Raw genomic sequence first — 14,456 nt, 5'->3', positions numbered from 1 at the left:
CTGTTCTGTTTCCTTAAATAGCACCAGTATCAAATGACTTGTAAGCAATAAGCGAAGCTAATGGATCACTTCTCCCTTGCAAGAAGCGACTGACTTTCCCCAGCTCCTGCCTCCCGCTGCACCGGCATCCCTGGAGATGCCTGCCCCGACAAATCAGCCACGGTGCAGACTGGTCACAGCAGCCCCAACTGCAGCTCACCCATGTCAGGCTCCTGCCTGCAGCCCAGCCCCGCGTGCAGCCGCAGACCCTGCTCTGAGCTTGTGCGCTCACCAAGCATCCTCTCCTGTCCACTCGGGAGCTGCAGCCTCACGCAGGGCTGCTCTTCCTTCCCCACACTGTTCCTTCTTGCACTTCAGGATCAGGTTTGCTTTAAAAGGTTCTTCACTGAGAGGGTGGTCGGGCACTGGAACAGGCTCCCCAGGGAAGTGTTCACAGCACCGAGCTTGACTGAGTTCAAGAAGCATCTGGATAATGCTCTCAGGCATATGCTCTGATTCAGCTGGTCCTGTGTGGAGCCAGGAGTTGGACTCGATGATCCTTATGGGTCCCTTCCAACTCAGGATATCCTATGATCCTAAAATTACGTCCTGGGCAGTTTGTACCTTGCTGGGATGGGAAATGGTGCTGTGAACTCAATGAAGTGCCCGGTGGTTGCTCTTATGCGCCTTTTCTCCCTCCTGACCCCATATCCCACCAGTGGGATTTGCATCAGCTTTGGCAAGGCCAAGATAAAACCCCCTTCTCACAACCCGGGAGAGCCCACGCTTGCTCCCCGCTGCACCCAGGGAGCACCCTCTCAGCTGCTAAGGCACAGAAAAGCCTTAGAAAGTTTTGTGCTGTCTTCTAGAGTATTTTTTCATCCTTCCAGTAGCAAGATACCTTCAACAGCATGGGAGCAAATGCTCTTCAGGGCTTTTCTCTGAGCCACAGGGCTTGTAAGTCTAGCAGAGAGCCAAAAATCTCACACCCTACCATGAACACAGAGTCTGGTGCAGGGAGGGTGAACAGCAATATCACCCAAAAACCCCAATGGTCCCAGAGCACGTGTCATGATGGAGAGCTGCCAAGATCCCCACTTTTAGGCTCTATTTGAGATGCTCACATTTGACCGTGTCCCTGCAGAGCTTTGCCCCAGAGGATCCCCCAAGCCCGCGGCTGGATTGCGGCCAGCTGAGCGCAGACCATGCCAAGCCCCCAGCAGCAGCCCCATCGCACGTACCGCCCCCCCCCCACGCCGAGCAGCTTGGGACCCTCTGCCCAGGCACTGCGTTGTGCCAGTGAGATGCATCGCAGGCAAACAAGAGACATGGCAGATTCTTGTCACCTGATTGAATTAGCTGCTCTGGGCTATTTGCATTTCTAGAGGTTTGGTTGTTAACTAGGTTCTCAGGCTTTTTATGTTGTTGCTATTTTAGTACTTCTGAAACGTGCAAGACAAGGAATCCGGAGGCTCTGTCTCCTGCGGAGATGTTTGTGCTGACCCAGTTTGGGACAGTGCAGAGCCAAAGCCACGTCACTCTGCCTCCGGATCTGGGTGGCAGCGCAGCCACCTGCTCCTGCCCGCATGTACAGTGAGAGTCGCCTGCCCTCGAGTCAGAGGGGAGCACGCACCAAGGCTGTATCTATATGTCGACATGGGGCAGGAGCTGCTCCATCACCATGCACCAGCCAAGGGGGGATATTCGGCTGGTTTTACCCCCGAGATCCCTATCTGCCTCACTTAAAGCTCTTTAAACACTCAGCACAGTGCGCTTCTCTTCTCCCAGAGCAGTGGGTCACCCACCAACAGTCCAAACGCAATCCCTGGGGATGAGATGACTCCAGCAGAGATTGCCACTGTCCCAGACAACTTGGTGACAGCCCTGGCCCCAAAGCCAGGCAGTCGGGAGCTGTGAATTACATCCATGCAGGGCAGGTGTGTCCGACAGTGCTTCAGACCCACTCCACGCACACATTTCTCTTGCCAGCAGTGCTGAGACAACGCACTCGGGCCAGGCTGAAGCTCTTCACTGTGGGAAAAGTGCTGGTGCTGCCTTGCTAGGTATGAAAAACAGCACTCATCAGATGACCTTTCTGTGCTTTGAGACCATCTGTGGGGTCCAGATCAAACACATGAGCCCATCAGAGCACACAGAAGGGACATATCTCCGCACCACTGCTCCCATGACCTTGGCCTTTTAATCAGGACTCAAAGATCATGGCCTGAACCTCTCCTGCTGCATTCAGTCCTGCCCTAGAGCCGAGCTCTCGGGGAAGGCCGTACACTGGGTTGCGCGGCCTCAGCTGTCCAAATACAGATGCTGGGAGGCGTCAGAAGCAGCCTGCTCGCTGGAGTCTGCCTTGACTCCGGTCAGCGGATACAAATGCAATAACTGCTTCCCCGAGCAGGGCAGGAAGCTACAGACGCAGCAGTGCCTGAATACAAACTTGCTCCTCACCTGGCAAAAAAAAAAAAAAAAAAAAAAAAAGCCTCCGGAGCAGCTCGCCTGGCAGGAGCATCACTGGAGCAAAGCCCCCGCTGCAGGCAGAGCCCCATGATGCTCGAGTGGGGTTTTTGAGCTCCTGCATGGGTTGCTTACCTTGTTCTCCGTAGGAGCCGATGCCGGATGTTGCTGCTTGGTGATGTTCTCAGCCAGACACCAGCAGATCCTCTTCTTCTGCTCCTGGGAGTAAGCCTCCAAACTTAATAAGCACTCCGACTTCTGACGTAAAGGAAACACAGGCAGAGAGAAGGTCATTAGCTGTGTGTCGCAGGCCCCGGCTTTGTTTGCAAACTACTCGCTTCCAACACACTGTATCAGATGAATGTAAGTATAACAGGAGAGCTCGCACTAGCATCCTGCACTCTGGGCACAAGAAAGTAAAATAGATGGGAAATCAGCTTCACAGTGGCATCTCCTCCAGAGAGAGGGTGAAAGGCTGCTGCGGTGCAGAGCAGAAGACTTCTGCTTTAATAAGCAGGAGCAGAGTGGTAAGGCATGGGCAGAGCACCAGCAATTCTGCACCCTCTGCTACCACAGTGGAAACGCGTCTATTAAGCTAATTTAGAGGCTGGAAATTGCTCTTTGCTGTATGCAAACATTAATGAGGCGCCATAGCATGAACTGATGAAAACAAGCGCCTTTGGGCTGGGAGGAAGGCAGACCTCAGGAGAAGCTCCAGACCAGCCTCGCCTGTTCTGCTCCTTGCATAGAGCATGCAGCAGGGGCTGTTTTCAGGATGATGCTCCAGCTCCGGTCATGTACTGTCTGTGAGCAACGTGCAGTGAGGAAGGAATAAGAGAAACGATGGGAATTCATCCCAGCTGAACCCACCTCCCCTAGTGCCCTAGCCCCGTCTCTGCACACACCCTTTTTGATATGGACCTCCTCCTCTTGGACAGGTTTTCTTTGGGTCAAATCCCACTCATTTAAGAAACCTTCTGACCAAGTTCTCTCGGCCAAGTGTCTCCCAGCCCTTACATCGCTCATCTCTTGTGCTAAAAATTAAGCATTAGTAACATTTGCCGCCCACTGGGATTTTGCGGGTTTCACTTTTTAAAAAGAGTCTGGAAATGCCCATGGCTGGATCATTTTCTTCTGTGGCCAGATATGAAAAGAAAGAAGAAAAGAAAAAAAAAGAAAAGCAGAACTTTGGGACAGAACTGCAAAGAAAGAAAAAAGAATCTTGCACTAAAGAGCATGAAAAAGGCCTTTCATTTCCCCCTAGGATGTCCTTCCAGAAGGGCAGGTCCCCGATAGCCTGTTTTTCCCAGAAAGGTCAGAGAGAACTAAGGAACTTGCAGCTTTGTGACTCCAGAGACACAACACAAGCAAAAGGGGAAATGCTTTAGAGTCGCACCATTTAAAACACTGTTTTCATTGGATGCTAATTCATTCACATTTAATACAAAATCCCTACTAAAGCGGTAAATAAACCAACCTCCCACATCATCTCTAGAAAAAGAAATGTCTAGTTCAGTTCTTTGCCCCTCCAAGCAGACTTCCAGGAAAGGGAAGACGTGATCTTTCTTATGACTGTACATCACCACATCTATTCCTACAGCAGAAACAGGGTTAAAACATTGAAAAGGCATGCTCAGGCTTCCTTATACACTGTTAAAATGGAATAGAGGCTCCCCTTGTCCCCAGATCTGAGTTACAGCGATGCTCTGAGCATCTCCCGGAGCAGCACAGCACTATCTCCCATCCCAGACATCTCAGTCTCTCCCAGTCCCATGCCAGTGGATTACCAGGCTGTACCAATGCGATATCCACTCATCCCTAGGAAGGTACCTAATGGTTCCTACTTTAGAGGAGACGGTGGGTCCCAATCTGCCGGGCTGGAAATCCGGGCTGGCATTTCCCCACCCCGCACTCGGGACCAGAAGCGAAGGACGACAAGGATTCAGTGGAGTCTCAAAGACATCAGCGCAGCTGCAAGGAGTCTGGTGTCCACACTGATGCTGTAACTGCTGCACACCCCCGTCCCTGCCGAGCTCCTGCAGTTCCCCTGCTGTGAGGCTTAAAGCAATTCCAAGGGCATCTCATATCCCCTTGCTCGTGACGGATGCACAGCTCACCTACCCCTGCTCTGCAGCCCCTTGCTGATTCGATTACAGTCCCCATCTCTTTGATTGAATTTAGCATAAAGTGATGCTCAGCCCACACTGGCTGTTGAGGGCAAAGTGCCCCTCTCCCTCCCGCACAGCCTCAGCGAGCCAGCGAGACACCCTGGCCCCAGCAGCCCGCGAATATTAAACCCCGGGAAGGAGACTGCACTCTGGTCCGAAAGGCAGAGGAGAAAGTCAACCACCCCAATGAGTGTCCTGGTATTGTCGGCAAGGCTGAGGGGGGTACATAAACAGCCAAAATTGCATTTATCCAATCCGTACACATTTTACTATCATTTCTGCTCTACAGCAGTAGAGATCTCGGCACTTTATTCCTTTGCAGTGATATTCAACCTCTCCAACACAAATTTTCCAAGGGAAGAGCTCTGTTTCTTCCTCTTCCATCAACCTGCTCCCCTCAAATAATGTGCAACTCTGCTGAGGACAGAGGCAGCCCAACCCGCAAGGGGCTGAGCACCCCCACCCCGGTTGCCTCTAAAGCACAGGCTCCTGCTTGCAAAGTCCTTTGGGATCCAGCCAGAGAGAGGGCAGACGCGTGAAGGACTGAGCATCACATGGGATAAAGCTCTACCAGTGACACGTGCCCCTGGAGCCCAGCCCCTGCCTGGGGACCGAGCTGCCCCGCTCAGCGCTCCTGCGCACCGGGGAGGCCGGAGCAGGGAGGTCGGCTAACGCCGGGGCTGCACCGTGCCCTGTGCACACTGCCTCGCTCAGGGCTCGCTCTGGGAACCGGCCTCCCCGCTATTGTTTTCATTCAGGGAGGCTGCCGCGTTGCCTGCCAATATTTACAAAGAGAAAACAGGGTTTAATCTCACGGTGCTGGGAAAGGAGGATGCAGATGGCGTGAAGGGGGCGTTTGCGACCAGATAAAGCGAGCGACTGAAGTGGCTGCCAGTTGATTTCTGACTGCCTTCACCCCAGCATTTTGAAAAACATGTTATTGCAGGTGTTGCATGCTGGCTGGCGCAGGAGCCTCCGGTGAGCCCGCACCAGCACGAGACCCCACGGCAGTGCTGCCCGTGGGAGATCAGGAGGAAAACACGGGGCACGTACTGCAGAGGAGGACCCAGGCTAGCCAACACAAGCCCCAACCGGGCCCTGCTACGGCAGAAAAAGGTGCCTGTTGCTCCGTGGGGAAAGCTCACCCCTGCAGATACTCCCCCAGGCTGAGCCTCAGCCCACAGCACCCAGGAGCACGGGGAGATGACAGGCAAGGGGTCTGGCCAGGCAGAGCTCCAGGCTACCCCAGCAGACACCAACCAAAGAGGGACTGTTGGCTCTGGAGCCCACAGATCAGCTGAGGACCTCCCAGAGAACAGCACCACATCGCAGGAAGGACCCCCAGACCAAGATCCCACACCGCAGACATGCCCCTCTGTGCAGGACCCAGCACAACAGCATCTGGTACACAAGTGTGGCTCTACATGTCACTGCAAAGCAAAGATATAACAACCACCACGAGCCAGCCTCAGCCTGACACCTCCAAAGCCTTGAACTCAGCCACCAGCCCAGCCCTGGGGGCTGTTCTCATCTCACCGCTGCCTGGTGGATGTTCCCCCTGCAGATCAGGGGGATGCACTTCTGCTCCCTTCCCCAGGCTCCTCTCCTCTACAGAATTTATGGTAAAGTGGTTCAGGGACAGGGCTCAGAGCCCAGCTCAGCTCTGCCCAGCCCCTGGCCTCGAACGTTCAGAGCGCTGGTCCGCAGCCAAACCCAGCAGAGATCCCAAAGGGGAAGTACCTCGGAAACGGGCTCCAGACTACAATAGTTTTTAAATCGCAGAGCAAACCTTCCACCAGCAAAACAGCAAGCCCTGGGAATATCCTGTGCACAAAACACAGGCAACCGCTGGCTGGTTATTTCATGACCCATGGAGCTAGGTCTGATGAGAAAGCTCAGTTTTCTCCCGTGCTAAGCTGTACTGGGGGGAGCATGGGGGACCACGTCTCTTCCTGTGGTTTTTGGACTGCTAGGCATACTGGTGGTGCCCAAAAAACAAACACTGGCAGTAACAGCAGGGGCCCTGTTGAAAGCTGGGATGACCAAAAGGTAACAGGATTGCATGGGTGCTTGAGCAGACAATGTGCATGGAGCTGCCATTTGCAGGGCACGGCAATCTCTGCAGAGAAGCTGTTTGGCTTGGTTTTGGGCCAGGGAGGCTCTATAGATGAAGGTGAAGGATAGATGTGCCCATCCTTCCTTGTGACACCAAGGGCTGGCTCTTAGGAAATGGGTTTTCATTGTCCTACAGACGCTCATGGTTCAGAAGAGGCACCAATATAGCAACTTCATGGTGCAGAGCCACCAGCAGCTCCAGCTCACCCTGGGTCAGACCCTGTTGCACTCAGACACTGCTGCTAAGGAGGGAGAAGATGGAGAAGCAATGCCACAGGAGCACTGCATCATGGCACAGCCTGGAAGATGCTAAATCTCCAGGAGGAAAACCCAGCCTGAAGAACCTTTTCCACCAACTTTGGAGCAGCCAACAAGCACACAGGGCTTGGTCTGTCTTCACAGGCCAGCAGGCTGCCCTTAAGTGGCTCATCAGATAACAGTCTCCACGGAAATCCCCAGCCCTGAGGCTAGCCGGGCACGCAGGTCCCAGTGCAAACACCACTCTGGCAAACAGAGAGCAGGTCCACCGCCTTCCCATTCTGCAAACGCCCTTTCCTCTTGGGCGACAGGGCTCAGAGCTGAGCAGTCCCAGCAACAGTACCACTGAGCTCAGCCGCCCGCTGCAAACACAGCCCCAGAGCTATCTGTCCCTCTTCCCCCAGCACAGACCCAAAGAGAGCAAGCTCCAGCCTGTGCTGCCAGTCCCAGGGAACAGCAGTTCCCCTCTGAAGTCATCCACTGGTGCCTGGGCCTTTTTAAAATCTCTCCAGTACCATAACCACATCATATCAGCTCTTTTTTTTGCCAACACCTGGGAAATGTGACAACAGAATTAGGGCTGGGGGAAATAAAAAAAAAGTAAAAACTTCTGCTCCAAAAATTACATTTTGCCATCATCTCAAAACACAGATTCAGGGTAAACCGTGTAAAGATTCACAAAACCAGGGAGGCAGAGTGCCCCTGTTTATCTGTTTCTCCAGCTGGGACACTTGCACTCCATGCTCTGCCCAGAGAGATCCGAACTGGGAGCTGTCACTGCCCAGGACCTGCCCCAGGCCATGGGTTATGGCAACCCAGGGCTCCTGCTACTGGTGTCACTCCACATCATCTAACCCAGGTAAATGTGCACTGGCAGAGGAGACAGAGCCCAGGAATCTGTCTGCACAGAGGAGCAGCCTGGCCACCAGCTCCAGAGGCATCGTTTTGCACACTCTGGCTCCGGGTGTATGCCAGAAGAGCGCTGGCTTGAACCAGATGAACATTTCAGTTGCAGTTGAAATTTGGGGCATGTCATGGCGATGCAGGGTAGGGCTGCGTTTCAGCAACACATCGGCATTTAGGGTGATCGGCACACGGGTTCATGTCACAACACCCTTCAGAAGGACTTTTCAAAATACTGGCAGTTGTGGTCTGACGTTATCTCACTGCATCTGCAGTTCAGGCTGCAGCTCAGATTTCTCAGCGTCACGCACAGAGAAATCCAGCGGCTGGGACCTGCCATCCTTTGGATGGAGGAAAATGGAAACCTCTATTCAAGAAAGAGTTAAGCTGCTGCTGTAGGGGGGACATGGCAGAGGGATTCAGTGTGTGCAGATTGAGCATCCAGCTTTCACGTGAGCTGGGTGCGATGCCACACAGGACACAGCCCCGCAGGACTCAGCCCCGCTTGGTGAACCTCTCCGGCATCCCAGGAATGAGCCGCTGCTTGTGAGACACGCAAGAAGCAAAGGAAAAGTCAGAGAGCATGAAAGGATTTCTCATGTGGTACCATCTCCTGACCATCACCAGCAGAGCAGGCGGAGGAGAGGGCATCCCCCCCTTACGCTGAATACGACTGGGAGCGGGAGGAGGAAGGCAGAGGAATACCCTTCATATTCTCTCAGTGTGCTTCAAATTTGTGTAATAAAACTGGCAAGCGCAGGCAGAAAGGAGCACATCTAGATTTTCTGTACTTGAAGTCCTTAGGCATGACCGATCCCAACCCTTCTAGCCTTGTCTGTGGTCCCCCCTCCACCACAGCCCAGAGGATCTTTCACCTTGCTGCAGTACAATGAGTTCATCTGACAAACAACACAGCCCCCAAATCTAACAAACATAATTTCTTTTCCTATTACGAATTAGAGGAAATTGAGATACAATTTCAACTGAGCACACGGTTGACTTCACAGACAAACACTCACCTCTTTACCTTCTCCCATCCCATATACGGCACTCGATGCTGGCTGACACTTGGTTTTCTCTTACCAGGAATTTAAAACCCACTACACCTCCACCCTGCAGCATTCTTGCATCTGCAGGGTGACCATCACAGCACAAAATTCAGAATTTTATGTTTGGGTAAGGCTGAGGGACTCCTAAATCACTGCTTTTTTTGGTGGTTAAAATCTTCCTGCAGCAAGTTGTGCTGGGGGCTCACAGAACAGGCTCTTTGGCCAGCACTGCCTTGGGGTCAGAGCTGGGGACAGCTGTGGTCTCCGTGTCTCATTCACAGCCTTAAGGTTTTCTGAGCTCATGTCTCCAAACTGGCCTTTTTGTCATTGCATTTTGTGGTTATTTTCTTGTATCTAAGCACCAACAGTATAGATGGAGCATTCAAAAAGGAGGGATCAAGACATCTTGCAGGTTGCTCAAGCCCCACCAGGGATGGGAAATCACAAAAGCAGAGCCCAGCCCTGAGCACCAGATCCTCATAATGCTGGGGAAAAAAAAAGGGGAACAACTTCCTTGGCTTTGTCCCCCTGCCAAAACCATCCCATTTTGGTTGGAAACAAATGCAACTCAGAGTGCAAGTCTTCTGGCTATCACTTTGGGGTCAGAGAACCGGGGAAGGGGAAAGTTGACTGAGTCCCAAACTTTTATCATCACTGATGCCATCTCTCTGCTGCAGGAGCTGATGGCTGCTGATTATTCTTCTCCCAACGAACCTTTTCTCAGTCACTTCTGTCCTCTCTTCCCCATGATCATATGAAAACACGTCATCAGCTTTCACCCGCCTTAACAACTAACCCCCACTGCTCTATCACTGAGCTACCCTCCTTACCTCCTACTTCCCCAAATTTTGAGTGATATGCACACTTTATCAGGCATGATTTGCTGTTTTCTACCATGTCAATGATGACTGTCTGCAATTAAGCAAGAGCCAGGCTCCCCAAGCCCTCCCTGGCAGAGCAATGCTCACAGAGGATGATGTTGAGGTTTCAGACCAGAGTTTTTAACTATTTATTAAGCACCACAGCAATTTTCTGTCTTTCCAGGTTTTTAGGCCAAGTGTTGTGTCACATCAAGCCAAATGCCTGTGAGGATGTCTGCTCTAGTTGTGCCCATCTGATCTTTAGCTCTCTTTCACTAATAATTACTTTTTAAGTTCTTTAGTAAACAAATTCATCTCAGCTTTTCACTTGGTTGCATAGGTTTGATGTCATCCCCGGCCAGTCCTTTTGCCCTTTTCCCTATCACCAAACCACCTTCCAGGACAGTACCCAGAAAAGCTCCTTGCAAACTCTTCTGACGACATGTCCAGAACAGTTGACTTCAAAATTACCCAGGTGTATAATATCTGTATCATGCCACAGCGTGTCCCTGAGCCTTGAAGTCCTGTGCACCACCAGTAAACTGCTTTTCAAGTGTTCAGATTCCCTGTATGGAGACAGGAACCTCAGCTCTTTCCCTGCAGGGCAGAAATGAGCAATGCCACATCCCTAAGGGCATTAAATTAGTCACGCTCAGTCCTAGGAGGAACAGAGAATGCTCTGGGAAATTAATGCTCCTATGGAGCAAGCTGAGACATCTCCAGTGAAGACTATGGAGTTAAGCACAGTTACACAAGCTACAATATTGCCCCTCACCACAGCTGTGGTCCAATTTAAAAAGCATTTGTTCGAAGCATTTGTCCCTTGCCAGCAGCTGGGACACAGCTCCACAGTGCAAACGTGCCCCTGGGGTCCCCGCGGGTGCAGGGATGTGTCCGCAGAGAGCCAGGGCACGGGGTGGGGGGCGGGGGGTGACAGCGTCATTTCTGTGACACTTGTCTAGCGGATTTCCCGTGTAGAGCTGGGATGCACATCTCCAAGGCAGAACAAGATCAAGCACAGACCCGCAGCATTAATTTGCTCAGGTCTGTAAGCGTGCTCATCGCGGCAGGCCAAGAAGTTGCTACTGGAAAGATTTTCTGTTGGGGCAGTTTCCCAAGAGAAATTCCAGTGTCTGCAGAAGAAAACTTCCAGAGAAAACGATCAATTTTGCTAGTGCTTTTCAAATGAAAAACTTATTGAGCTATTTGATATTAAGTCAATTTGGTCTGAACATGCTGGATTCAAATCAAAAACTTCTAACAATGCAGTAAAACACTGATCTGCAGTTTCCTATCAGCAGGATATTTCCAGAGCGGGGAAGGGTGTGAATACAGTCCTGGACCACATTCACGTCTCTGGACCGGCTCCCCGAGAGACTGCAGATTCCCACCAGGCAGTAAAGGTTTTCTTCTGACAGCTTTTACACATGCCATCACACGAGGTGTATGTGCCGTGCAGGGAATGGCGTGCAGGCAGGGGGGAAATGAAGCCAAACTCCCACACTCCAAACTCTCCGGGGTCCACACTGAATCGGCCCAAAGCTTTCACAAGCAGGGTCTGTTCAGCAGACTTTAAACTGCTAAATTTGGATTTAAAATACTGAAACGAGATGTAGGCTAGACTAGGTTTGTATGCATTAGTAGTATTTTTTCATATACCAATTGGCAATTAGAAAAGCTAGACAAGCTGCCAGGTGTACACAGTATTCATCAGATCAAGAGGTACCACCTTCACTTCCAAAATCCTGGCCGGCTTATGTGCCGGGACTATCGCAACTACCCCATGACTGCCACGAGGAACACAACCACCAAGAATGGACAGCTGAGTGGAGAACCTCCCTCTGTTTCTGCATTCTTTCCAACACCAACGTATATTTGGCCTTTCCCTTCCAGGAGACCACGTGCCCCACCAGGATCGGGGCCACCTGCACTCGGGACTTCCAAGCACTGCAATTCACACGCTGAAGAGCCTGTAAAATAAACACCCCTTCTGCTGTAACCTACACCGGGCTATAAAGATTACCGCTTGCCATCTGACTGTAAATAACCGTAATGCACAGGATTTAAACTCTGCAGAGTGATTTACTTACACACGATTAGACAGGATGACTGGCAGTAGCTTGTTTATGACACTCCAGTTTCCCTGAAGGCTGGAATTTTTCTTTCTTGTTTAAAATAAATTAAGCAGCTCACAGACATTGAAACATACTTTTATTTTGGATCATGCCAGATCCAAATGCAAAAATGTGACCTTATGGGTCAGAACATTACTCACAAGGCTTCCAGATGAGAAGGAGCCGGAGACGGCAGCTCAAGGCCTCGGCAAAGTGCTATTCCCGCAGCAAACGCAAAGTCCGCCCAGCCCCGTGGGCTCCCTTTCAATTCACAGCAGCACTAAATACATTACCGCTCATTGCAAATGATTTATGGGTAAGAAACAGCAGCACGAGAGCTTCTACCAACCTCCCAGACCCCGTCATGGTGGTGAGATGGAGGCGTCTGCCCAGATCGTGTCAACAGAAGAGCTCAGATAATCACGACCACCAAACCCCCTGGACCTATCGCCTCCACTCTGGAGAGGACCAGCCAGCAGAGCTGAGCCAGCAGAAGGCTCCCAGCAGGGTAAAGCGCTGCTGGCAAACCCAAGCATGGAGTCCTGCTGCAAAGAGCAGGACAGGAGCAGATCAGGAGGGGGAGAGACCCCTCAAGGTGACACAGGACAAAAAAGCCGTGTCCGCACAAGCATCCTTTCCCTATGCATCCTTATGCAAAGCCTTCTAGCTGCCACAAGCAGTCGCAGGGGTGGGCAGCAGGACAGACGTGTCTGCCAGCAGGACCCAGGCGCAGGGCACCGCTGCACCACATGGCTGGGACTCCGAGGGTGCTGGGAGTGGGCCAGGGCCAGCACCCTCCAGAGATGCCCTCCTGAGCCTCCTTCCACCCTGATGCCCAGCAGCCTAAGCACGGCCCCTCTTCGTGGGAAGCCATCCTTGCAGAGGGAAACCGTCTCATTCCCACAGTCAGGAAGGAGGCTGAGCCTTGCACCGGGACAAAAAGAGGTCACGTAGCCAGGAACACGGCACCCAGTGGACACCACGTCCATCAGGCAACGGGGAGAGCCACGCAGGGCTGGCCTGGAGACCCCCACACCCCAGCCCCACATGCTGCTGCAACATGAGAGTGCTGCTTCACTGGGCCCAAATCCCAGCTTTCCCTTGACAGCAGAGCAAGCCTTGAATCCACCCGACTGCAGAAATAACCTTAACATCAAACACTGATGCTCCCACCAGCCCAGCAAGGCACCCAAGCCCCCTGCAATGCCTCTGTGTGCAGCCAGACTGCAGGAATGCCTTTGAGGGGGACCGTCCCCTCCCTCCCATGGGCTGCCAAGACTTAAAATCTCCTGGTGACACCCCCACAACCTGTAACTAAAGCTTTGCTCCTGAAAAGTGAATGCAAAGAAGAAAAGAGGGATGACCTGGAGGTGACTCTCTTAGCTTCCCTGCAGGAAGATGATGCTTAAACACTCCCAGGCTGGCTCCCACGACAGCACCCCATCATTTAAGAAGAGCCTGAGGTCTGTCTCCACTGAGGACAGTTTGTTGAGCCACACAACCCCTGCACTGCAAAAGTGAGAGGTTTCTGCTCTCATGCTTTAACCACCCGCAGCCTGGTGGCTTTAACCTTGCAGCCCAGTCACCCTCTCCACATGGCGCTCAGGACTGTAGGTCACCGTTTCCCAGAAAAGCAGCCATGGGGAAGTCAGGAGGGCACCGTCCTGCCCTGGCTCGCTGCTGACTCACAGGCACGTTCCCCTCTCTGTGCCTCAGCTTCCCCTTTTGAACCAAAACTGCCCATTGCTGAGAGTCTGGTGAGACGTAACAGCTGGAAGTGCACTGTTCCCTTAACCTTGAAACCAGCTGTTTCTTTCCGTGCTCTTCACTCATGGTGGACACATAAAAGCCACCTTCTCCCCTCCTTGCAGGAAAGGCTCAGCCAAACCACACGACTAGAGAATCACCCCCCCACCTACCCACAGGCAGATCTCACGTCAGCCTGACATCCCCAGCGCAGTGCAGACCACCAGCCTCAAAGCAATCCCGTGGGGTCCAGGAGGGAACGTCCGGCTCAGCAGGATGCCGTCTTTGAGCCAGGGGCTGCCCCAATGTCACCTAAAAGCCACGGGCTGGCACAGCGCAGGGTGTGAGCAGCCACTCTGGGGGTACGGGCACATGGCAGGTGGGTCAGGAACCTCCTGCTCCACTTGCAACCTGCTCCGAAATACCTCAGGCGGACAGGGGGAATGAGAAGGGGTTTGCAGAACCCCACAGTCACAGCCTGTCCAGGCCCACTGTCCTCTGTGAGGGAGCACGCATGTAGGAAAGCAAACGTTTCACATTTTCTATACAACTGCTGCACTCCGACTGCAACAGATGCCACGGATCTCAGAGCTGTAAGAACCATTTAAGCCCATCAGAAAAAAGCTAAGCACTTCATTACATCTTGATAAAGCCGAGTCTTCTCCTCTCAGCATCTCACGAAACCAGCCAGTTCTCTTTCAGCCACTTCTACTCAGGGGCCCAAAGCTTCTAAATTAAATGTCAGGCTACAAATACATTTTTCCAAATGCATGAAAAAATGCAGGAGTGCCTCATCCC

At 52.3% G+C, this 14,456-nt stretch overlaps 1 protein-coding gene across 5 annotated transcripts in view; it reads right to left on the bottom strand.

Moving 5' to 3' along the window:
- The window catches only part of RGS3 (regulator of G protein signaling 3), an 85,224-nt gene that overhangs the window by 23,038 nt on the left and 47,730 nt on the right, over nt 1-14,456 (bottom strand). For all 5 annotated transcript variants that reach the window (XM_075771977.1, XM_075771978.1, XM_075771979.1 and 2 more), the window contains one exon: nt 2,581-2,703. In XM_075771977.1, coding sequence (XP_075628092.1) covers nt 2,581-2,703 — 123 coding nt within the window. The remainder of the gene's footprint in view (nt 1-2,580; nt 2,704-14,456) is intronic.

Source organism: Balearica regulorum, chromosome 20, assembly GCF_011004875.1.
Source record: "Balearica regulorum gibbericeps isolate bBalReg1 chromosome 20, bBalReg1.pri, whole genome shotgun sequence".
Lineage (NCBI taxonomy): Eukaryota > Metazoa > Chordata > Aves > Gruiformes > Gruidae > Balearica > Balearica regulorum.
This window is presented reverse-complemented; position numbering and strand designations above follow the sequence as displayed.